General features: G+C 40.8%; 1 protein-coding gene across 4 annotated transcripts in view; it reads right to left on the reverse strand.

Annotated features, from left to right (window-relative positions):
* LOC126162965 (uncharacterized) overlaps positions 1-25,436 on the reverse strand; it is a 157,402-nt gene that overhangs the window by 80,171 nt on the left and 51,795 nt on the right. For all 4 annotated transcript variants that reach the window (XM_049919802.1, XM_049919803.1, XM_049919805.1 and 1 more), the window contains exon 5: positions 8,626-8,735. In XM_049919802.1, the coding sequence (XP_049775759.1) occupies positions 8,626-8,735 (110 nt within the window). The remainder of the gene's footprint in view (positions 1-8,625; positions 8,736-25,436) is intronic.

Below are 25,436 nucleotides of genomic sequence, written 5' to 3' on the forward strand. Positions count from 1 at the left end.
TGCGGAGCACACTGTCTCAGGCCAGAACACATACGGTACATGTACAGCTACAGAACATTCCAGTCCAACGATTCTTGACATTTGTTGATACTTCTAGAATGTACTCGAACTGAATACAGACATTAAAATTTTACAGTACAGGTGAGTTTTGAACTCACGACCCTCCACGCAACAGTATAGTATCATAACCACTATACCACGGTGACTGTGCTACTCAACTTCTTCTGCAACATTGCTCCATCTTTAAGACAACAGTGTCACAGTGTTACGTCCTCCTAGTCCGCGAACGAGTCATTGGTCCTGCATACACCGACTCCCGATGACTGATGTTCGCCCTGGCGGTGATGTTCTTAGAACTTCCTTTGCCGCTTCGCTCTTCGTCACCTTTCCACTTGTTGCCTGTCGCTGGAGTTTCAAATTTACCCTGGGATGCAGGATCCTTATAGGGCTTCATTCGAAGGACGTGGACCGTATCTCTGATCTAAGGTTGCGGATGGTAGGCAGTCATCATGTGATGAGTAATGTTGCACCGACGGTTTATCTCTATCACAAGATTCAATTGGAAAACTTTCCCTTGATCCGTAATTAACAACCCTGGTGCACCGTGTTTTAATACAATGTCTTCCACGATGAATTTGGCTATCTTGAATGCTTTGGCTGTTTTCACAGCTTTTGTAATGGCATAGCGTGTCAGATAATCAGTGCAAACAATAATCCATCTATTGCCACTAGCGGATGTTGTAAATCGTCCGAGGAGGTCAATCCCAACATGCTGGAAAGGCGTTTCGGCTGGTGGAATTGGTATGAGTCGGCCAGGTGGTTTCTGAGGAACTGCCTTTCTCCCTGGCACGCTTGACAGTGCGACACATAGTGACGGACACTCCTAAATAAAACTGGCCAGAAAAATCTCTTGCGGATCGTATCATATGTCTTAATAAATCCTACATGTCCAGCCTCAGGCGTGTCATGGAATTTCTGTAGATCATCTAAGCGCGTGTGTTTAGGCATCACTGGTAGCCACCTCTTTCCAAACAGATCAAAGTTTTTCTTGCAAAGTAATCCATTAACTACCTTAAATTGTCCTTTCACTTCCTCTGACCGATTTAAGGCAAGCATAATTTGAGCTATCTTGGCGTCCTTCTTCTGCTCAGCAGAGAAATCCTGGAGTGCAGCGAGACAGTCACTATCTTCATCAAAGTCTTGATGGTCTTGTGCAGGGTTTTTTGAGAGACAGTTAGCATCTTACAGCTTTCTTCCACTTTTGAACACTATGGTAATGTCATACTCTTGAAGACGTAGTGACCACCTGGCGAGTCGTCCTGTTGGATTCTTGAGACCTGTCAACCAATAAAGCGAATGATGGTCTGTAATAACTGTGAATGGCCTTCCATAGAGACATTGTCGAAATCTGCACATGGCCCAGATCATACCAAGACATTCTCTTTCTGTAGTTGAGTAGTTTCTCTCGGATTTTGTAAGTGTCTTAGAAGCATAGGCTACAACCTTCTCTTTTCCATCCGAAATTTGCACCAGAACAGCACCGATCCCATACCCACTGGCATCTATGTGTAGTTCTGTAGGTGCCCTCTAATCATACAGACCAAATACATGGTCAGTCATCAGAGCTTGTCACAGCACATCAAAAGAATCTTGTTGAGCACCATCCCAAATAAATTTAGCATCAGCTTTCAACAACTGTTGGAGTGGCCTGGCTTTGACACAAAAGTCTTAGATAAAACGACGGTAATAAGAACATAATCCGAGGAAGCTTCTCACATCTCTAATACTTTTAGGAATAGGAAATTCCATTACAGATCTCACCTTTTCTGGGTCTGTAACAATACGAGAGAAGGAAAGTTGCTACACACCATATAGCGGAGATGCTGAACCGCGATAGGCACAATAAAAAGATTCACACAATCATAGCTTTCGGCCAATAAGGCCTTTGTCAGCAGTAAACACACATACACGCACGCACACACACACACACACACACACACACACACACACACACACACACACACACACACTCACGCACGCACAACTTGCACACACATCTGCAGTCTCAGAGAGCTGAAACTACACTTCAGTTTCAGCTCTCTGAGACTGCAGATGTGTGTGCAAGTTGCACTTGCATGACTGTGTGTGTGCGTGTTTGTATATGTGTCTATTGCTGACAAAGGCCTTAATGGCCGAAAGCTATGATTGTGTGAATCTTTTTATTGTACCTATCGCGGCTCAGCATCTCCGCTATACGGTGAGTAGCAACTTCCCTTCTCTCGTATTGTTACATTCCATCCCGGATTTTCCATTGTGTGACTTTTCTGGGTCTGGCCGCATACCTTCATTTGACACAAGGTGACAAAGTATTTTGATTTCTTTTGCTCCAGAGATACACTTTCTTGGATTAAGTTTCAGTCTGCCTTGTTGGAGACACTTAAGAATGGCGCTCAGTCTTTTTACGTGTTCATCAAATGTCTCTGAGAACACTATAATGTCATCTAAGTAACAAAGACACATCGTCCACTTCAGGTGACTTAGAAGATTATCCATCATCCATTCAAAAGTTGCTGGTGCATTACACAAACCACACCGCATTGCCTTAAACTCATACAGGCCCTCAGGGGTGATGAATGCAATTTTCTCACGATCAGCCTCATCTACTTCAATTTGCCAGTATCCCGAGTACACGTCCATGGTTAAGAAAAACTTAGCCCCTTCAGACAATCTGGTGTATCATCAATTCGTGGAAGGGGGTGAACGTCCTTTTTAGTTATCTTATTAAGCATCATGTAATCAACACAAAAGTGCCAACTGTCATCCTTCTTCCTGACAAGAACCACTGGTGACAACCATGGGCTCTGCGAAGGCTGAATGATGTCATTCTTCATCATTTTCTCTACCTCGTCGCTGACACAAGGTATGCTTTCTGGCTTATTGGTTGATGGTCTACAGTGCTAATCCGGTGCTTCACCATCTATTTGTCTAATTTACTCTTAAGCTGAGGACTGAAGCATTCACAGAACTCTCGAAGAATGGCAAGTAGCTTCTTCTGTTGTTCCTTAGTGAGATCTAGTGATAGTCGAACTAGAAGATCTTGTCTCGTAGTGGTAGCGCCAATTTTGCCCAGAGACTCGGCATAGGAGATTTCTATAATGCTCAGCTGTTCGGCAATTAACGGCTCAGCGTTTGCTACGCACTTACGTCTTGGAAGGATCTGCGGTTCTCGGTGACAGGTAACTATCCACAATCCACCGAATCCGTTCTTAAACGAGACAACAGAGGCTGGGATGACCAAGTTATTCTTCAGTGGTATGCTTCTCCTACATTCCACTACAAGATCCATGGGTTGATGCATGGCATGACACATGACAGTTGCCTTTCTAGTGCTGACTGCAGGAATGATCACTTCATCCAGCACACAGTCTCCACACACTCGGATGTGCATCTTCCTGTCCACAGTATCACATCTCGTCTAGTATAATCTTTGTGCGACCACAATCTATAATTGCCTGAGAAGCTTTCAAAAAGTCCCATCCAAGAATGACGTCATGACTACACTCTTGTAAGATGATGAATTCTAAGAGCTGTCTATGGCCACTTATACCCACCACATCTTCCTGTAGGTTTTACATATTTCCCATTAGCCACCTTTCAACTTTGTTGTCGACGAATACGGTTTTCTGCAACTGGCAATGGCACTTCTCCGAAATGACTGAATATGATGCTCCAGAGTACACAAGAGCTTGGGTTGGTTGGCCATCCATGAGGATATTGACGTAGTTTCCTATCATTTTTGTAGTGATCGACAGTGGAGGATTTTTCTCTTCGGTGGCCTCACCTCCAAGGAAGGCCACACCCTTTAGTTTTCCAGGTTGCGGTGGCTAGGTGATTGGCTGGAGCTTCTAAACAGTGATGGAGACCTTGATCGGCATGTTGGGAGTGTCCTCTCCAGTGGTTTGCTTGCAGCAATGGTGACCTAAGTCATCCTGCACCCACATCTTCCTGTTCATCTTCGTAATCCTGGAGCTGGCATTGGCTAAGACTGGTCTGCTGTTTTCTGGCACAGGCATCATCAAATATCCGTCACCTTTCTTGACAATAGCATACCACATGTCCCTGTCGTCCACAGTGGAAACATGCTGGTTGGTTATCCTGAGTCCACCAGACGTCAGTCTTCCTTGGTGCCCAAACAGGTTCCTCATGCGGCATCTTAGGAATGTAACTTTGCCTGGGTCTTGACTTTTTCACCATTTTAAAGGGAAACGAAGGACAAGAGGTTAGGTTCAATGTCTGTTCCTCTTCCTCCCTTATGATTTCTTGAAGCGTCTCGGTTTTTTTCTCGCCTGCAATCCAAGTGTCTTCTGAACTTCCTCTCTAACTACCTGACGAAGAACACTTGTGAAATCACTTCCTTCCTCCATCACAGACATCAATACGATGTTTGGAAGCCATTCAAACATCTTGCATGTAATTCTTTTTTGATGAATTGTCTTGATATACAGGCACCATTTTATGAAGTTGTCTGCTGTAGAAACCTCCTTCAGGAGTAGGACTTGATACATGTCCTCAGCAACACCCATAATGAGATGTGCAACCTTATCTTCCTCCTTCATTCTAGGACCCACTATTTTACACAGTTCCAAGACATCTTGAATGTAGGTGCTGCAGTTTCTCCTGGATGCTGTGCCCTGCACTTTAATTTATCTTCAGCCTTGCACTTCTGTCGCTGTGTGTTGCCGAAATACCTGTGCACTTGGTTTGCTGCAGAATCTTTGGACATACAGTATTCTCAGTTCGAATATAATAAACTTTCTTGAGACTGAGAGGCTTATATCCATGAATCAGCATAGTTTTATAAAGCACTGCTCATGGGAAACTTAGCTTGCCCTTTTCTCACATGATGCACAGCGAATTATGGATGAATGCAACAGCCAGATTCCATATCATTAAATTTCCGAAAAGCATTTGATATGGTGCCCCATTGCAGGCTGTTAATGAAGGTGTGAGTGTATGGAATAAGTTCACAGATATTGAGTGGCTTGAAGACTTCTTAAGTAACAGAACCCAGTATGTTGGCCTCAACCAGGAATGTTCATCAGAGACAAGGGTATTGCCAGGAATGCCCCAAGGAAGTGTGATAGGAACGCTGTTGTTCTCTACATACATAAATGATTTGGTGGACAGGGTGGGCAGCAATCTGTGGTTCTTTTCTGATGATGCTGTGTTGTACGATAAGGTGTCGATACTGAGTGACTGTAGGAAGATACTAGTTGACATAGATAAAATTTCTAGTTGGTGTGATGAATGGCAGCTAGCTCTAAATGTGGAAAAATCTAAGTTAATGTCGATGAGTAGAAAGAACAAACCTACGGTGTTTGGTTACAGTATTATTGGTCTCCTGTTTGAAGAGTCAAGTCATTTAAATATCTGGGTGTAACATTCCAAAGCAACATGAAATGGAACAATCATGTGAGAAACGTGGTAGGGAAGGCGAATGAATGGTTATTTTGGTTTACTGGGAGAATTTTAGGTAAGAGTGGTTCACGTGTAAAGGAGTACTGCTCATGGGTTTGGGATCCGTACCCCGTCAGATTGAATGAAGAATCGAAGCAGTTCAGAGGCAGGCTGTTAAATTTGTTACTGGCAGGTTCAAACACCACATTAGTCTTATGGAGATACTTTGGGAACTCAAATTGGAATCCCTGGGGAGAAGACAACGTTCCTTTTCGAGAAAAGCTATTGAGAAAATTTGAAGCTGACTGCCAAACAATTCTACTGTCATCAACACACACTGTATGTAAGGTCCACAAAGATAAGATTCGAGAAACAATGGCTCATATGGAGGCATATAGACAGTCCTTTTCCCTCACTCTGTTTGCGAGTGGAACAGGAAAGAAGATGACTAGCAGTGGTACATGGTACACTCCGTCACACATCATACAGTGGCTTGCGGAGATATCTAATGGTGGCTTCTGGAATTATCTACGTAGATATAAATGATGTCCATAAACCGTTAACAACGAGATGTAAAGGGTGACATCTCTAGCACACTGGTATCAATAAAATGTCAGTTTTACAACCAAGTACAGAGAAGAAAATTTTATTTTAAACTGCAGATTGTTAACCATGCCGTTTAGCACCTTTGATCTCCCAACCAGCCAATTATAAACTGCAATCTGGCTCACACACATTACAGGCTGACAGAGACACCAATTCTTTTGCTATGTCTCCTACGTCTAACTCACGAATCTTCCTCCTTAATCACTGTTTTTGTTTTGCATGTTGGTATTCGAGTTGCTATGAGCTTATTGACTGATTTTCATTTTTTATTTGTAGTTCACTGCTACTATTTGAGTTTACATATTGTCATTTGGAGATAGTGAGTGGAGCTGTAGACACTAGAAAATGAGTGTCAAGTGGAGAAATCAGTACATTTCAAACATATTCTTCTGTTTTGAGTTCAACAGAAGGGCGACATAGTGGGGGCAGCCAAAAACATCAGTGAGATGCATGGAAATAATGCCATTGGACAGAGCACAGCAAGAAAACGCTTTTCCTGTTTTAAGGAAGAGTGTTTTGATATTAGTGACTCTTCACGTTCAGGAAGACCTTTGGAGTTTGATGAAGATCGTTTAAACGCTTTAATCCACAACGATCCGCGTCAATGTACTCGAGAACTGACACTATCGTGTCAGTCAAAATCAGGTGTATGGGTACCACATGCTCTAAGCCAAAACCACTAAAATCAGTGGGTAGCCATGTATGCATTCTGCTTGCTTGTCATCATCATCAACTGGCTCGTGAACAACACTGACCATTCCTATCCTCTATCATTACTGTTGTGGACTGGGGGCATCCACTGTGATGAAAATCTCACTGCCGATGCAAAAGGCTACTAAAGGTGTTCTGGTGGAACGGATGTTTGGGTTCTAGTGCAGCACACACACAATTAAAGTAATACAGAATAATGAATAGTAAAACATATTACTCAACTTTTGTAAAATTGGTTACAGCAATTGAAGAATGCAGGTTTAGCCTATCTGCTCGGCATTGACTACAGCTCCATGAAAGTAAACTAAATAACATTCCCTGAACTAAAGTCAGAAGAAAACTAACCATCTGTCTTCTTGTACTATTTGAAGAACAGTTCCAGACTAACAGTGCTCAGTTAAATCTCTAGGCAGGCTGCCTCTCCATACACAGAGAATTCTATTTCCTGTTCTGTTTCTACTGTAGATGAACAACTGTCTATTTGTCAGCCACTATTTCTATCTTACTCAATGACTAGAAGACTTGAAGACATAGAAAATGTTTTGCAGGAACTCCCTAGGAAGACTTGGACCAATTCACAACATTGCAACTGACAATTTCTGCTTGTGCATCATTACTTAAGCACATATCTCTCTTTCTGGTGACACTGCTGCTCCAGGGAGCATGCTTCTCACATGCAACTGATTTGCATACAGTGATGTTCCTGCTACACACAGACATCAATAGTACTTCTGGCACCAACTGTCGCAAACTCTTTTTATGTGGTATCTCAGTACATCACATGTCCTGTTTATATGAAATGATGTCTTCATGCTAACATAAGAAAAAGAAAGGAATGGTTGAGCCCAAGCACAGCATCAACGCTATGTACAAAGACATGCACGCATCCACAAAAGATATTGTTACACAGCTGATGGAACAGCAATGGTGTGTTGCACTACAAATTTCTTCCCTGAGGTATAAACATCATTGCTGACAGTTACTGGCAGCAACTGAGATGTCTTGCAGACACAGTCCCAGAATGATTACCAGGAATACTGCGTGAAGCAATGTTACTCCACAATAATACCTAACCCCCTCCCCACGCATTTTGCTAGACTGACAAAAAACACAACACAGGAGATGGGTTGGGAAGACATTCCATACCCCCCCTATTCACCTGGTCTTGTGCTCTCAAGAGTTTCACCTTTTCCACTATCGTACAAATTTCAACGAACAAAAATGCTCTCCGAACATGACTCGATGAGTTCATCGCCTCAAAACCACATGGATTCTACAGATGCGGATTCGAAAAGTTGCCCCAGCGTTGGTAGGCCGTTGTAGGCCGTTGTGAACAGTGTAGGAAAATATATTACTGATGACTAAAATCTCTATCACATGTATCTGTTGTATTTATTAAACCTGTGGACACACTAACCAAGTATTTCCTCCAGTTGTAGGAACGACGGATCAAAATGCTTTTGTTTGCCACTTAGTAATCGGAAACGTTTTCCTATTTTTATTTGGTGGTAGTCTCACTCTATAGATTTCTTTTGTATCGGAGCCATTGAAATGACACGGGATATCTATTATTTACTAATATCATCATTTATTCTACATAGATGTGGTACCAACTGTCTCTTGTAAGGAACCAATCACAAGGTACCACGCTCCCTTAATCTTCCAGGATTACCTTTCGTCTGTGCATTGCATCAAGTACTAAGCATAAATGTTTTGTCATTTCTAAATGTTGATATGTCACACATCTTTAATCTTTTGCAATAATCCTTAAGCTCTGGATCACAAACTTGTTCCATAGCTCTTTGGCAGTTACGTGGCTTGACATCAAGCAGAAGTGCAAAACCAACTTACCTTGCCAACCATAATGCAACAGCAGAACTGCAATTCCTTTCCTTAACAGTTTTATTACATTTTTATGTCCCAAGTTTAAGGACTTGTAGCCTCTTCCTAACGAGAACCGGCTGAAAAAAAGAAAATTTAATTACATACTATGTTAAGCAATGCACATCATGTACTATGATACAGATTGTTCAGAAAGATGTAAAGAATGCAAATGCTGTGTAATTTAATATTATCATGGTAGTACAACAAAAAGCCTCGCTTAATTCTACCCACTTACACATCTCAGCTACATTTTTTCAAAATATGCTATAGGTATGCAGGAAATCAATGTTCTCTCCTTTCAAAATAGTTTTTGATAGTATATATTAGAGTCGAGACAGTTGAATAAGTAATAGTGGGTAAAAAACATTTAGTGCCAGTAACTATATTTGCACTTCCAGGTAAAATACATCAAACACAACAACCAAGGAACATATACCACACATAAAACTCAAGAGCATACAGTAGCACCAGAGAGGTCTATTATATTTTACAGGATGCACTTTGCTGCCATCTCACACAAAATATATTGTACACACAATTCCAACACCCACCTTTAAACATACAGGGGGATCGGTAATTCCCGTTACAAACTTCTAGGACATGTAAAGGGTCATGAGTAGATAACATTTTGAATACGACAGTTTCAATGCAGATGATTATCTCATCCACACCTACGTGAGGAATGTACTTAGGTGGAACCCAGTACAATTGTTGCAATCCATTTGAAAAGAATACTGACTCGTTCCATTATCACTTACGCATTTGCATTACAACTTACACCTTATAGCTTACATTAGTTGACAACAACAAGAACCCAGCATCTACGGCACCAGCCGCAACGTACCGATGCATTACAACAGCGGCTCGATGTGGTGACCACCAATGTTGTTACACACATCGTACCTCCGAAGCAAATTCTGGCACACTCTCTCCATCCCAACTAGTCTCTCTTCAGTGTCTTGTGCAGCGGCCAGAACTCATGCCAGCAGATCTTCCTCTGTCTCTACAGGTGATTCATAAATTAGGCTCTTCATACGACCCCACAAGAAGTAGTCCATAGGCATTAAAACTGGTGATCGTGGCGGCCACGCAGTTTGACAACCATGGCCTATCCATCTTTCACCATATCATCTGATGAGATGTCTCCGGACAGCCAGTGAAAAGTGAGGTGGTGCTCCAACATGCTGAAACCACACTCCCTCACGGACATTCAATGGCACAGTTTCCAAGAATGGGTCCATTAAGTGTCGTAGGAAGACTAAGTATGCAGGACCCGTGAGCTTGGATGGAAGGAGGTATGATCCAATCATATGACCGTCCAGAATACCTACCCACACATTAATTCCAAACCTGTCTTGAAATCCCTGAACATGCATGGCATGAGGGTTTTCGTGGCATGAGGGTTTTCGTCCGCCCAGACATGGCTATTTCGAGAATTCAGAACACAATCCCTTGTGAACCTACATTCATCCGTGAAGAGAACTCGACATGGAGACGGGCATGTCGATGCAACGGTGCAGGAACCATGTGCAGAAGGCGACGCGTTGTGGAAAGTCTGCTGGACCTATAGTGTGTACCCTTTGTAAGTGGTACGGATGTAATTGTTGCTTATGCAGAACATCCAAGACAGTACTGTGACTAACAACCATTGCACATGCAATTGTTCACGAACTCATTGACAGACTATCTTCAATGCAACGCAGTATACCTTCTTCAAATTCGGAAGTGCGGCATCGCCGTGGAGCACCACAGTCCTGCCTCCTCACGGTGAAGGTACCCATTTCTCGAAGCCGTTGTGTAACTTGGGCAAATAGTTTGTGTGATGGAGTGTGACGGTTTGGTGAACGTTCGTGATACAGCCGACTAGCAGCACTTCCGTTATCTCCAGCTTCGCCATACACAAGGAGCATGTCTGTGTATTCCGCAAACGTCTACTGCACCATGTTACCTCTATCAGTGATGCACAGGTATTGACTCGGTCTCACAGCAAAGCACACAATAAGTGACATCTGTGGATCATTTGACGTAGTACATGTCCTCGTGTCTACCCTGTTGCATACCTGGACAGGGAACTCTTGAGACATTTCTCTTGCCCTAAGCAGATGTTGACAAGGTACACATCTGAATTGAAACTCTCGTAGAACAGACACGATACGACTCCGGACACGGGTTCCTATTCAAAATGTTATGTGCTCACTACCCTCTACATGTCCTAGAAGTTTGTAACAGGAGTTTCCAACCACCCTATATATTTTGTGGTTTGCCTTCACAAGATAAACCAAATAGCCCCACAATCTTTTCAAACTTCTCTTTGTCCAAGGGTTTTGTGAGAAGGTCAACCAACATGTCTTCTGTGCGCAGGTAGTCGACGGCGATGTTCTGTCGCTCTATGTGGTCCCAAATAAAATGGCGCCTTATATCAATATGTTTTGTCCTAACACTAGTGATATCATTTTAGCTAGGTTAATGGCTCCTTTATAGTTTTGTGAGAAGGTCAGCCAACATGTCTTCTGTGCGCAGGTAGTCCACATCAATGTTCTGTCGCTCTAAAATTGCGCCTTATGTTTTGTCCTAGGACTAGTGACATCATTTCTAGCTAGATTAATGGCTGCTTCACTGTTACAGAAGATCATTATAGGTTCCATGATTAAATTGGGTTCCATTTCACATATTAATGTTCTTAGCCATAATGCTTTTTGTTTCCTGGCAGGACCATGAAATGCGAACCCCCATTAACTTAAAGTAGCAGCCAGTAGTAGAGTGCCTATCTCCCAATTCACTCCCCCAGTCAGTATCGCTGTAGCCTTCTAGTTCTGCATTACCTTCTCTATGGTATCTTAATTCGTGGTCTGAAGTTCCTCTTAAATATCAGAATATCCTTTTCACAGCTTTACAGTGCTTTGCCTTTGGGTCTCTGCAGTACCTGCTCAGTCTTGGTGACAAAAGCAATGTCAGGTCATGACGTTTGAGACAAATATAACAGACTCCCTACTGCTTCTAAATATGGAACATTCTTATCACATTCCGCATCTGTCTCGTTTATGTTCAACTTCACTCCTACTTCCATTGGAGTAGTTATGGGTTTACAATCACTCATGCCAAATTTCTTTAAGATTTTTTCTGTATATGGTGATTGACGTATGCTCAATTCTTGTCTCTCTTCATTCTTAGTGGGCTGCATATTTAAATACTGTTTAACTTCTCCCAAATCATGCACCTTAAACTTGGTCTGCAGCTGTTTCTTAAAAATTCTCATTTGGCTTTAGTTTTCAGTCAAGTTAAAGAAGTTGTTCACCCATATTGCCATTATTATTCTCATCCCTTCTCTTCCCCTTCTATATTATATACTGGTATCTGCCTTAGATTACTTCATATTTATTATTCCCCCCCCCCCCCCCCCCCCACCCACCCACTCCCACAAACGTCAAACCTTTTTCCTTTCCGATCTGATTTTCATGACTTCTCTTGGTGGAATGACATACATCTCCTCCTCCAATTTCCCATTTAAATATGCTGTTTTTACATCCATATGATGAATTGTTAAATTTCGTTTGGCTGCTAAGGCTAAGAAATGAGGCACACTTGACTACAGATGAAAAAGTTTCTTTGTAATCTACCCCTTGTTTTTGGGAATATCCTTTTATTACAAGTCATGCTTTACATTTTGGTGATGAATTTTTTTGGGGCTCTCCAAAGTGAATACCCATCTTGCCTGAAATGGTTTCATATCTGCAGGCGTATTTACCCATTCAAAGGTTTTGTTGTCAGATAAAGATTCCAATTCCCTCTCCATTGCTTCTTTCCATTCTTGAGAGTTCGGCCCGCTCATTGCTTCTTCTGCTGTTGCTGGTTCGTCATTAAAAGACTGGGATGCATACATCTCAAAATTCGGATATTCTTTCTGTTTTGGTATGCGAGAAGAACGCCTTACGTTGTTCTCTTCATTTTGTTCGTCTTCAAACTCACTGTCCTCATAAATAGTCTCCATTTGCATTTGACTGTCTAACTTAGTAGTCTTGCCCTCTTCAGAGTCCTTTCTATTTCCAAAGAATACTACATCTCTGCTTGTAACTATCCTTTTATTCAATGGATCCATTAATTGGTAGCCCTTTGAATTCTCACAATAGCCTACAAAAAAATACTCTTTAATTTTTGGGTCCCATTTTCCTCTCAGTTGTTGGAATGTGCGCCATTGCATCACACCAAAAACCCTTATATTGCTTAGGTCAGGTTTCCTTCCTACCCATATCTCATAGGGGGACTATTCCTTAAAGCTTTTGTAGGTGACCTATTGTTCAAATATATGGCTGTTTATACCAACTCTGCCCAAAAATCTTTTGATAATCCAGCATCAGTTAACATGATCCTTGCTTTTTCGACAATGGTCCTATTAGCCCTCTCAGCAACCCTATTTTGAGATGAGCTGTACCTTGTGGTAATTTGATGCCTGAAACCCATTTTTGTCAGAAATGTCTTCAATTTCTAATTAATATATTCTCTCCCATTATCAGACTTGACAATCTTAATCTTCTTCCCCATCCACCTTTCAACTAATTATGGTATTCCTCAAAAGTGTCACTCCCTTGGTCTTTGGAACTAAAAACATAAACATCAGTATACGTGAATAATCATCAATAAATGTAAGCAAATAATAACTCCCACCTATGGATTTGCATTCCACCGGGTCACATACATCCATATGGATTAACTGTAAGACCTCTGCAGATTTACTTTTACTAGTCTTAAAAGATGAACATCAACAAAAGCAAAACAAGGATAATGGAATGTAGTCGAATAAAGTCGGGTGAAGCTGAGGGAATTAGATTAGCAAATGAGACACTTAAAGTAGTAAAGGAGTTTTGCTATTTGAGGAGCAAAATAACTTCTTATGGTCGAAGTAGAGAGGATATAAAACGTTGACTGGTAATGGTAAGAAAAGCATTTCTGAAGAAGAGAAGTTTATTAACATCGAGTATAGATTTAAGCGTCAGGAAGTCTTTTCTGAAAGTATTTGTATGGAGTTAAGCCATGTATGGAAGTGAAACATGGACAATAATTAGTTAGGACAAGAAGAGAAGCTACGGGAAAGGTGCAGGAAGTCGGAAAATGGGTTCTGCCTGAACTGAATGAAAGACAGACAGCAATTTGATAGACAACTTGTGAAATGCTGCTCGCCGAATACAAATGAAAGTCGTTTCGCCGTTGAATAGTGTTAAGTGATGAAAAATGGATATATTTCGAGAATCCTAGGCACGTAAATCATAGGTGAATCCAAGCAAACAACTGACATCCATTGCAAGACCTAATCGCTTTGGAAAGAAGACAATTCCCTGTGTTTGATGGGATCAGAAAGGTGTCATCTACTGTTGTTTATGTTATTATGGTCTTCAGTCCAGAGACTGGTTTGATGCAGCTCTCCATGCTACTCTATCCTGTGCAAGCTTCTTCATCTCCCAGTACCTACTGCAGCCTACATCCTTCTGAACCTGCTTAGTGTATTCATCTCTTGGTCTCCCTCTACAATTTTTACCCTCCACGCTGCCCTCCAATACTAAATTGGTGATCCCGTGATGCCTCAAAACATGTCCTACCAACCGATCCCCTCTTCTAGTCAAGTTGTGCCACAAATTTCTCTTCTCCCTAATTCTATTCAATACCTCCTCAATAGTTATGTGCTCTACCCATCTAATCTTCAGCATTCTTCATTAGCACCACATTTCGAAAGCTTCTATTCTATTCTTGTCTAAACTATTTACTGTCCATGTTTCACTTCCATACATGGCTACACTCCACACACATACTTTCAGAAATGACTTCCCGATTCTTAAATCTATAATTGATGTTAACATATTTCTCTTCTTCAGAAACACTTTCCTTGCCATTGCCAGTCTACATTTTATATCCTCTCTCCTTCAACCATCATCAGTTATTTTGCTCCCCAAATAGCAAAACTCCTTTACTACTTTAAGTGTCTCATTTTATAACCTATCCTTTAGCATCACTCAACTTAATTCGACTACATTCAATTATCCTCGTTTTGCTTTTGTTGATGTTCATCTTATATCCTCCTTTCAAGAAACTTTCCATTCCTTTCAACTGCTCTTCCAAGTCCTTTGCTGTCTCTGACAGAATTACAATGTCATCGGCAAAACTAAAGGTTTTTATATCTTCTCCCTGGATTTTAATTCCTACTCAAAATTTTTCTTTTGTTTGCTTTACTGCTAGCACAATACACAGATTGAATAACATCGGGGATAGGCCACAACCCTGTCTCACCCCCTTCCCAACCACTGCTTCCCTTTCATGTCCCTCGACCCTTATAACTGCCATCTGGTTTCTGTACAGATTGTAAATAGCCTTTAGTTCCCTGTATTTTATCCCTGCCACATTCAGAATTCGAAAGAGAATATTCCAGTCAACATTGTCAAAAGCTTTCTCTATGTCTACAAATGCTAGAAACGTAGGTTTGCCTTTCCTTAATCTATCTTCTAAGATAAGTCGTAGGGTCAGTATTGCCTCATGTGTTCCAACATTTCTACGGAATCCAAACTGATCTTCCCCGAGGTCGGCTTCTGCTAGTTTTTCCATTTGTCTGTAAAGAATTCGTGTTAGTATTTTGCAGCCATCACTTATTAAACTGATAGAACAGTAATTTCCACACCTGAACACCTGCTTTCTTTGGGATTGGAATTATTATATTCTTCTTGAAGTCTGAGGGTATTTCGCCTGTCTCATACATCTTGCTCACCAGATTGTAGAGTTTTGTCAGGCCTGGCTCTCCCAAGGCTATCAGTAGTTCTAATGGAATGTTGTCTACTCCCAGGGCCTTGTTTCGACTTACGTCTTTCAGTGCTCTGTCAAACTCTTCACGCAGTATCATATCTCCAATTTCATCTTCATATACATTCTCTTCCATTTCCATATAACTGTCCTCAAGTACATCGCCCTTGTATAGAACCTCTATATACTCCTTCCACCTTTCTGCTTTCCCTTCTGTGCTTAGAACTGTGTTTCCACCTGAGCTCTTGATATTCATTCAAGTGGTTCTCTTTTCTCCAAAGGTCTCTTTAATTTTCCTGTAGGCAGTATCTATCTAGTGATATATGCCTCTACATCCTTACATTTGTCCTCTAGCCATCCCTGCTTAGCCATTTTGCACTTCCTGTCGCTCTCATTTTTGAGACGTTTGTATTCCTTTTTGCCTGCTTCATTTACTGCATTTTTATACTTTCTCCTTTCATCAATTAAATTCAATATATTTTCTGTTACCTAAGGATTTCTACTAGCCCTTGTCTTTTTACGTACTTGATCCTCTGCTGCCTTCACTACCCCATCCCTCAAATCTTCCCATTCTTCTTCTACTGTATTTCTTGCCCCCATTCTTGTCAATTGTTCCCTAATGCTCTCTCTGAAACTGTCTACAACCTTTGGTTCTGTCAGTTTATCGAGGTCCCATCTCCGTAAATTCTCACCTTTTTGCAGTTTCTTCAGTTTTAATGTGCATTTCATGACCAATAGATTGTGGTCAGAGTCCACATCTGCCCCTGGAAATGTCTTACAATTTAAAACCTGGTTCCTAATTCTCTGTCTTACCATTATATAATCTATCTGAAACCTGTCAGTATCTCCAGGCTTCTTCCATCTATACAACCTTCTTTATGATTCTTGAACCAAGTGTTAGCTATGATTAAGTTACACTCTGTGCAAAATTCTACTAGGCGGCTTCCTCTTTCATTCCTTACCCCCATTTCATATTCACCTACTATGTTTCCTTCTCTTCCTTTTCCTACTACCGAATTCCAGTCACCCATGACTATTAAATTTTCGTCTCCCTTCACTATCTGAATAATTTCTTTTATCTTATCATACATTTCATCAATCTCTTCGCCATCTGAGGAGCTAGTTGGCATATAAACTTGTACTACTGTGGTAGGTGCGGGCTTTGTATCTATCTTGGCTACAATAATGCGTTCACTATGCTGTTTGTAGTAGCTTATCCGCATTCCTATTTTTTTTATTCATTATTAAGCCTACTCCTGCATTACCCCCCTATTTGATTTTGTATTTATAACCCTGTATTCACCTGACCAGAAGTCTTGTTTTTCCTGCCACTGAACTTCACTAATTCCCACTATATCTAACTTTAACCTATCCACTTCCCTTTTTAAATTTTCTAACCTACCTGCCCGCTTAAGGGATCTGACATTCCATGCTCTGATCCGTAGAACGCCAATTTTCTTTCTCCTGATAATGACATCCTCCTGAGTAGTCCCCGCCCGGAGATCCAAATGGGGGACTATTTTACCTCCGGAATATTTTACCCAAGAGGACGTCATCATCATTTAACCATACAGTAAAGCTGCATGCCCTTGGGAAAAATTACGGCTGTAGTTTCCCCTCGTTTTCAGCTGTTCGCAGTACCAGTACAGCAAGGCCATTTCGGTTCGTGTTACAAGGCCAGATCAGTAAATCATTCAGGCTGTTGCCACTGCAACTACTGAAAAGGCTGCTGCCCCTCTTCAGGAACCACACGTTTGTCTGGCATCTCAACAGACATCCCTCCGTTGTGGTTGCACATACGGTACAGCTACCTGTATCGCTGAGGCACGCAAGCCTCCCCACCAACGGCAAGGTCCATGATTCATGGGGGAGTGTCATCTATTATGAGCTACTAAAACCTGATGAAACCATTAACACTGATTGCTGCCAACAGCAAATGATCAATTTAAATTGAGCATTACATGAAAAATGACTGGAATATGGAAAAGGGCAACACTAATTCATACTGCTGCATGACAACACTCCATCATACACAGCAAAATGGATCAGGGAAATGATCGAGGCATTCAATTGGGAATGTGGCTTATTCTCCAGACTTGGCTCCATCCAATTATCATCTATTTGCATCACTGGGACACGCTCTTAATGAAAATGTATACAAATGGCTCGCTGATTGGTTCGCTCCAAAAGAAGAATTGTTTTTTTGGCTTGGCATTCACAGCCTGCCGGAAGGTGGGAGAAATGTATAAATAGCAATGGAGATTGTTTTGAATAAAATATTGTTTATCAGTTTCAAACAACAGATGTGTAGTTATTGCAACCAAATTCCAGTTTCACACTTCTGCACCTGGTAGTCATGTTACAAGCTACAATTCGGAGTCCTCTAGTGGCAGAGGGTTGCGCCTTGCATCAGTGAAGCGGGAAAGATGACCGAGTAATGAGCGTGATATGTAATACCTCAAATGATACTGAGAACAGAATAAAAATTTCAGAATCATTACTTTTCAGCACTTGCACACAGTATCAAAACCTAGGTCAATTTTTAAATAAGTAAACTCCTGGCAACAGTTTGACTTTTTATTTTATCAACTGAAAGTACAAACATACCTTTGTTAATAAACGTTGGCATTTAACAACTTAAATGCTATACAGAAGTCAAGATCAAATCAACAGCTTTCAGAACGTCATGTTTTGAGTTCACATGACTGTTGGGTCCCCCTCCCCCAGAATCCTCGCTGGTGGGTATGGAGGGACCCATTCTGTTCGAGATGCCACATTACGTTTGAGCTCAGAATCAGTTCTATGATTCTACAACAGATAGATGTCAGTGAGAACAGTGATAGTGCAAAGTATATCAAAAAGACACATCCAATTTTTTTTTTAAATCATAACCCTAAATAATATCTCAAGTAAATTTAATTGTGAGTCTATACGATCACCTGAGGTACAGGATTTACCCATTACATCCAACACTGGGGTGCCATTCCAATGCCACAGCATCCTGGTAATAGTGACAATTTAGGGGGAAAATAAGCAGAGGATATGAATTGAAGTTTGTGTTTTGGAGGGCACTGGACTTGCATAGTCCATGCAGTAATGTTAGTCATAGCGCTGCGGTGATGTAATGGTTAGCATTCCAGCCTAGTAAGCAAAGAGACCTAGGTTCAAGTCCCGGCCACGGCACAAATTTTAATTCATTTAGTCACCTTCCACCATTATTATAAACGACATGTTGAGTTCTGCAATTTCGTTTTTGGCAACATGGAGGATGGCAGTTTTTTTCCATGCTTAGTGTTTAGTGACAAGGCAACATTCTATTTAAATGGAAAGGTGAATCATCATAATGTGAGAATATGGGGTACTGAACAACCATATGAAGTTGTACAACATGAGAGGAACTTTCCAAAATTCTATGTGTTTTGTGCAGGTTCATGGGAAAAGGTGCATTTTTCTTTGCCGAGAACACTGTTACAGGAAGCACATATCTCGATATGCTTGATAACTTTATTTTTTCACAGTTGGAGACTGAGTCAAACGCCTTTGTTTGCCAACAGGATGGGGCACTGCCACACTGGCATCTGGAAGTGCGGGAATTTTTAAATCAAAGCATTACTGAATTATGGATCGGTCACACTGGAACAAATGATTCGGCCATACATTACTGGCCTCCAATGTCACCGGACCTGATGGTATGTGATTATTTCTTGTCGGGTTTATAAAGGACTATTTATGTGCCTCCATTACCAACAACAGTGAATGAACTGAGACATCGCAAAACAGCAGCTGTGGAAGCTGTAACTCAAGAATTCTTGCTGCACAGTGAGAACAATCCGAATACCGCATTGCCATATGCCGGGCATCTCAAAGGGGGCATACTGAACACCTATGAAAAGGTATGAAAAAGAACTTTTTCACAGTGAGAACAATCCAAATACCGCATTGCCATATGCCAGGCATCTCAAAGGGGGCATACTGAACGCCTATGAAAAGGTATGAAAAAGAACGTTTTAAGTTTCCCGTTCATCAAAAAACAAAATTCATTGTATGTGGCCAGATAGGTCAAAGGTGATGATCCAGACTAAATGGGACACCCCAGTCCTCCAGGTTAGAGGTTGGGCCAACATGGCCACACTGTAAAAAAGATTATTGTTATGAAGCACCAAGAAATAGCCTCAGATTTGGTCCAGAACAATGGAAACGACCCCAGGAAATCAAAGGTTAAAGCCAGGAGATCATGGAACAAAGATAGAGTGAAGTGTGGCACTTGGAATATGAAAACACTACTCTCACCTGGAAAGGTGAAGGTCCTTGATGAAGAACTGAATAGGTACATGCTAGACATAGTGGCACTGCAAGAAATGAGAAGGCCTGGAGAAGGAATGCATAAAGAAAAGTGATATAGCTACTTCCACAGTGGAAATAAAGAAGGTAAACATCAGTTTGGAGTGGGCTTTGCAGTAGCGAACAGAGTAAGGGGAAATATCATGGACTTCAAGGCTGTTAATGAAAGAATATGCTGGATAAGAATAAAAGGAAAATTCTACAACATAACTCTGGTTTCATTCCATGCACCTGCAGAAGATAAAGATGACAGTGAGATAGACAATTTCTACAAAGACCTAGAATCGGTGTATGAAGGAGCACCATCATACGATGCGAAGGTTTTCCTTGGTGATGTCAATGCTAAAGTAGGAAGAGAGGATATTTTGAGACCATACACTGGCTGAATACGGAATGGGGGTAAAGAATAAAAGAGGAAGCTGCCTGGTAGAATTTTGCACAGAGCATAACTTAATCATAGCTACCACTCTGTTCAAGAATCATAAAAGAAGGTTGTATACATGGAAGAAGCCTGGAGACTCTGACAGGTTTCAGATAGATTATATAATGGTAAGACAGAGATTTATGAATGTATGACATTTCCAGGGGCAGATGTGGACTTTGATCACAATCTATTGGTTATGAACTGTAGATTAAAACTAAAGATACTGCAAAAAGGTGGGAATTTAAGGAGATGGTGTAATGCTATTGTAAATATAATACTGCCATTAATCTGTATATTTTAAAATTTTTTTGTTCCATAATGATTTTGAAAAATTAAGCAAATACTATAACGAGAGTAAACTTTTGTTAAGTGTAGTTTATCTGTTTAAAATAACCTCTTTGACGTAGGTGGAATAAATGTATTAATATACATTTTGTAAATAATTATGTAATATTTCAAATACAACTATAATTAATTGTGTCAATTTTGTATGTCTATGCTGTCATGCAATTGTAGATGGTTAATACTTACCGTTTTTGTAAGCAGAAGTGTAAATTGAAAAGGTGTAGGGATCATAGGCAGAACGGAACTCCGTTCTGTGGTGGAATGGAAAAGGTGGTGGGGCGCGCGAGTGAGAATTGGCGTGCAAGTGGCTAACACAGTTGGCAGCTGCCCTGCAAGTGGTCAAAATGCACTACGTTGGTCAAGCACTAGAGGCCCCGAATTTACCTGCAAGACTGGTTTTGGCCTCGGACGTGTTCTACATGATTGGCGCAGTACGGCAATAAATTAATAGCTCAGAAATTTGCAATTTTATCGTCGCCACCAAGCAGAAGACAGAGCTAAGTACATTAAGAGCAGTACCTGCGCAATGTTACTACGCAGCACCGCCTCACGCCACCTCTGACATCAGTAACAGGCAAAGTATTTTATTTAGAAGTGTATCACAGTATGAACCATCCATCTTCAATCAGTGGAATATAAGTGTTAAATGTACCTTTGTGTTTAACTGTAATTTTCCTATTTCATTTACCTCAGTAGGGTCCTTACCTAAACGAATTTATTCCAAGTATCCTGATGTTTATTGAAGCTTGAGTAATATTAAATTACTGGCAATAGTCCTGTACTGGTAGTAAATTTTGAAAATCATTATTAAATACTAAAGTTTGCACGTATCAGTTTAAGGGCCACCGCTTTGCATGACCATGAGGATAAGTTTTCAATAGCATTTCTGAAAATAAAGTAACATAACTGTTTAACTGCAACAATCTTAACAGTAATTCTTCGTGTTGCTTCTCCAAGTCAAAGAAAGCCAGACAAATATTGGTGTTACTAAAACATTAACAAATAACAGTCGTAAAGAAATGAAATTTAGTCATGTTAAATAATAGTTTTGGTCATATGAATGATACCTATAAGTTTAATATTTTTTCTTTTTCTTTTTTTTTTTTCCTTGTTGAAACGTGTGTGTCTTCTTTAAATAATTACTGAAGTATAGTGATAAATTCCATAAGTAACAGAAAGTAGGATTAATAGTACTTCCTGCCAAGTGAACGCAGTAAATGGAAATTAAGTGGTTGTGTTTCAATTACATAGTAAGTGAAAATTTTTTATTCAGTGTCGAAAACTGACTTCATCTTTTTGTGTAGACACTGCCCGATTTGGGCTGGCGGCCGTTTTATTAAGCGAAACAGTTTATTGTTATAACAGGCTTTGTCTGATAAAAGGTTTCCAAAAGTAATTATTCTCACTGCTTTTCTCACAAACTGTATGATTTGGAGAAAAATCGTTCAATATTTTACTATTAAGTTGAACATGATTAAAATCTCTCTCCGAGAGTCGATGGTTTTGGAGTGTCAGTGCTGCGTAATTTTGTGGTGGTGTTCCTACCGCTACTTACTACACAGTTCTGACATTCCGAATCGCGGATCTTCCGTCTTTACAGTGGTAGAACTTAAAACGTTCTGGTACATTATTGACAGAAACGCGAAAGTACCGTTGCAATGTGGACCTGGATAAACTGACAGAACAAGGTTGTAGACAGTTTCAGAGAGAGCATTAGGGAACAATTGACAAGAATGGGGAAAGAAATACAGTAGAAGAAGAATGGGAAGATTTGAGGGATGGAGTAGCGAAGGCAGCAGAGGATCGAGTAGGTAAAAAGACGAGGTCTAATAGAAATCCTTGGGTAACAGAAGATGTATTGAATTTAACTGATGAAAGGAGAAAATATAAAAATGCAGTAAATGAAGCAGGCAGAAAGGAATACAAACATCTCAAAAATGAGATCGTCAGGAAGTGCAAAATGGCTAAGCAGGGATGGCTAGAGGACAAATGTAAGGATGTAGAGGCATATATCACTAGGGGTAAGATAGATACTGCCTACAGGAAAATTAAAGAGACCTTTGGAGAAAAGAGAACCACTTGCATGAATATCAAGAGCTCAGGTGGAAACCCAGTTCTAAGCAAAGAAGGGAAAGCAGAAAGTTGGAAGGAGTATATAGAGGGTCTATACAGGGACGATGTACTTGAGGACAGTTATATGGAAATGGAAGAGAATGTATATGAAGGTGAAATGGGAGATATGAAACTGCGTGAAGAGTTTGACAGAGCACTGAAAGACGTAAGTCGAAACAAGGCCCTGGGAGTAGACAACATTCCATTAGAACTACTGATAGCCTTGGGAGAGCCAGGCCTGACAAAACTCTACAATCTGGTGAGCAAGATGTATGAGACAGGCGAAATACCCTCCGACTTCAAGAAGAATATAATAATTCCAATCCCAAAGAAAGCAGGTGTTGACAGGTGTGAAAATTACTGTACTATCAGTTTAATAAGTGATGGCTGCAAAATACTAACACGAATTCTTTACAGACAAATGGAAAAACTGGCAGAAGCCGACCTCGGGGAAGATCAGTTTGGATTCCGTAGAAACCCTACGACTTATCTTAGAAGATAGATTAACGAAAGGCAAACCTACGTTTCTAGCATTTGTAGACATAGAGAAAGCTTTTGACAATGTTGATTGGAATACTCTCTTTCAAATTCTGAAGGTGGCAAGGGTCAAATACAGGGAGTGAAAGGCTATTTACAATTTGTACAGAAACCAGATGGCAGTTATAAGGGTCGAGGGGCATGAAAGGGAAGCAGTGGTTGGGAAGGGAGTGAGACAGGGTTGTAGCCTATCCCCGATGTTATTCAATCTGTATATTGAGCAGGCAGTAAAGGAAACAAAAGAAAAGTTCGGAGTAGGAATTAAAAGCCACGGAGAAGAAATAAAAACTCTGAGGTTTGCCGATGACATTGTAATTCTGTCAGAGACAGCAAATGACTTCGAAGAGCAGCTGAACGGAATGGACAGTGTCTTGAAAAAAGGATATAAGATGAACATCAACAAAAGCAAAACGAGGATAATGGAATGTAGTCGAATTAAATTGGGTGATGCTAAGGAAATTAGATTTGGAAATGAGATGCTTAAAGTAGTAAATGAGTTTTGCCATTTGGGGAGCAAAATAACTGATGATGGTTGAAGGAGAGAGGATATAAAATGTAGACTGGCAATGGCAAGGAATGCGTTTATGAAGAAGAGAAATTTGTTAACATCGAGTATAGATTTAAGTGTCAGGATTTCGTTTCTGAAAGTATCTGTATGGAGTGTAGCCATGTATGGAAGTGAAACGTGGACGATACATAATTTAGACAAAAAGAGAATAGAAGCTTTCGAAATGTGGTGCTACAGAAGGATGCTGAAGATTAGATGGGTCGATCACATAACTAATGAGGAGGTATTGAACAGAATTGGGGAGAAGAGAATTTTGTGGCACAACTTGACTAGAAGAAGGGATCAGTTGGCAGGACATGTTCTGAGGCATAAAGGGATCACCAATTTAGTATTGGAGGCCAGCATGGAGGGTAAAAATCGTAGAGGGAGACCAAAAGATGAATTCAGTAAACAGATTCAGAAGGATGTAGGTTGCAGTAGGTACTGGGAGATGAAGACGCTTGCACAGGATAGAGTGGCATGGAGAGCTGCATCAAACCAGTCTCTGGACTGAAAACAACAACAACAACAACAACAACAACACGCTGGCCTTCACAGTCTGCACGATTCCTCTAAGAACAATGGAATGAGATTAGTCAATCTTGCAGCTTCAAAAAACATAAGAATTATGAGTACCTACTTTCCTCGCAAAGACAACCGTAAGATAATATGCAAGTCACCTGACCGAGACATTCAGAACCAAATAGACCACATACTTGTGGATGCCAGACACGGAAGTGCTATCCAGAGTGTAACAGTTCAAAGAGGTGCAGAAATAGGATCAGACCATTACCTTGTGGTGACAACCATACAGGAGAGGATAGAAAGCCGTAACAGCAGGAGAAGAGAAGCAGACCAGAAAATGCAGACCTACTGAAAGAGGACCACACTAAGGAAAGATATGCAATCGAAATTGGAAACAGGTTTGCTTCCATAGAAGAAGAAGACGAAGATGATATTGAAAAGTTTTGGTCAAAAATCAAGACAGGTTTAAAAGATGCTGCATGTGAGGTGCTGAAAACAATGTAAAAAAGGAGGAAGAGCAGAGGATGGTTTAACGATGGGTGTAGAGATGCAGTCACCAAGAGAAAAGCAGCAAAACTGTTATTACTGACGAACGAACAGGATGAAAGAACAAGGTTGAGATACATGGAAGCAGTCGGAGAAACAAGACAAGTTCTTCGAACAGAAAAGTGAGCGTTCATAAACAGTAAAATAAAACTGGCAGAAGAAGACCAGACAGTAGGAAATACAAGTGACTTTTACAGGACAGTCAGGTTCTTGAAGAAATAATACAATCCAAGGCTTGACGTGATCAGAGATCAAGAAGTACAGATAATCACAGATGACATGAAAGCCATGGAGGAATGGAAAAATTACTTCGAAAACCTCCTGAATGTGGATATAAACACCAAAAGTGCTACAACAGAAAATGAAGAAGAAGAATCATATAGACAAAACAGAGATACTGTACCACTGGGGAAGTATGAACTACCAAGCATGGAAGAGGTAAGAGCGACCATAAAACTGCTGAAGAGGGGGAAGGCACCAGGAATAGATGGCATACCTGCAGAGGTGCTGAGTAGGGAAGAGCTACTCTACAAGCGAGACTGTACCGCTTATTCTGCTTAATTTGGAAGAAGGAAAGGATCCCAGAAGAATGGAAGGAGTCTGCATCTGCCCTATACTAAA

This window comes from Schistocerca cancellata, chromosome 2 (genome assembly GCF_023864275.1).
Source record: "Schistocerca cancellata isolate TAMUIC-IGC-003103 chromosome 2, iqSchCanc2.1, whole genome shotgun sequence".
Classification (NCBI taxonomy): domain Eukaryota; kingdom Metazoa; phylum Arthropoda; class Insecta; order Orthoptera; family Acrididae; genus Schistocerca; species Schistocerca cancellata.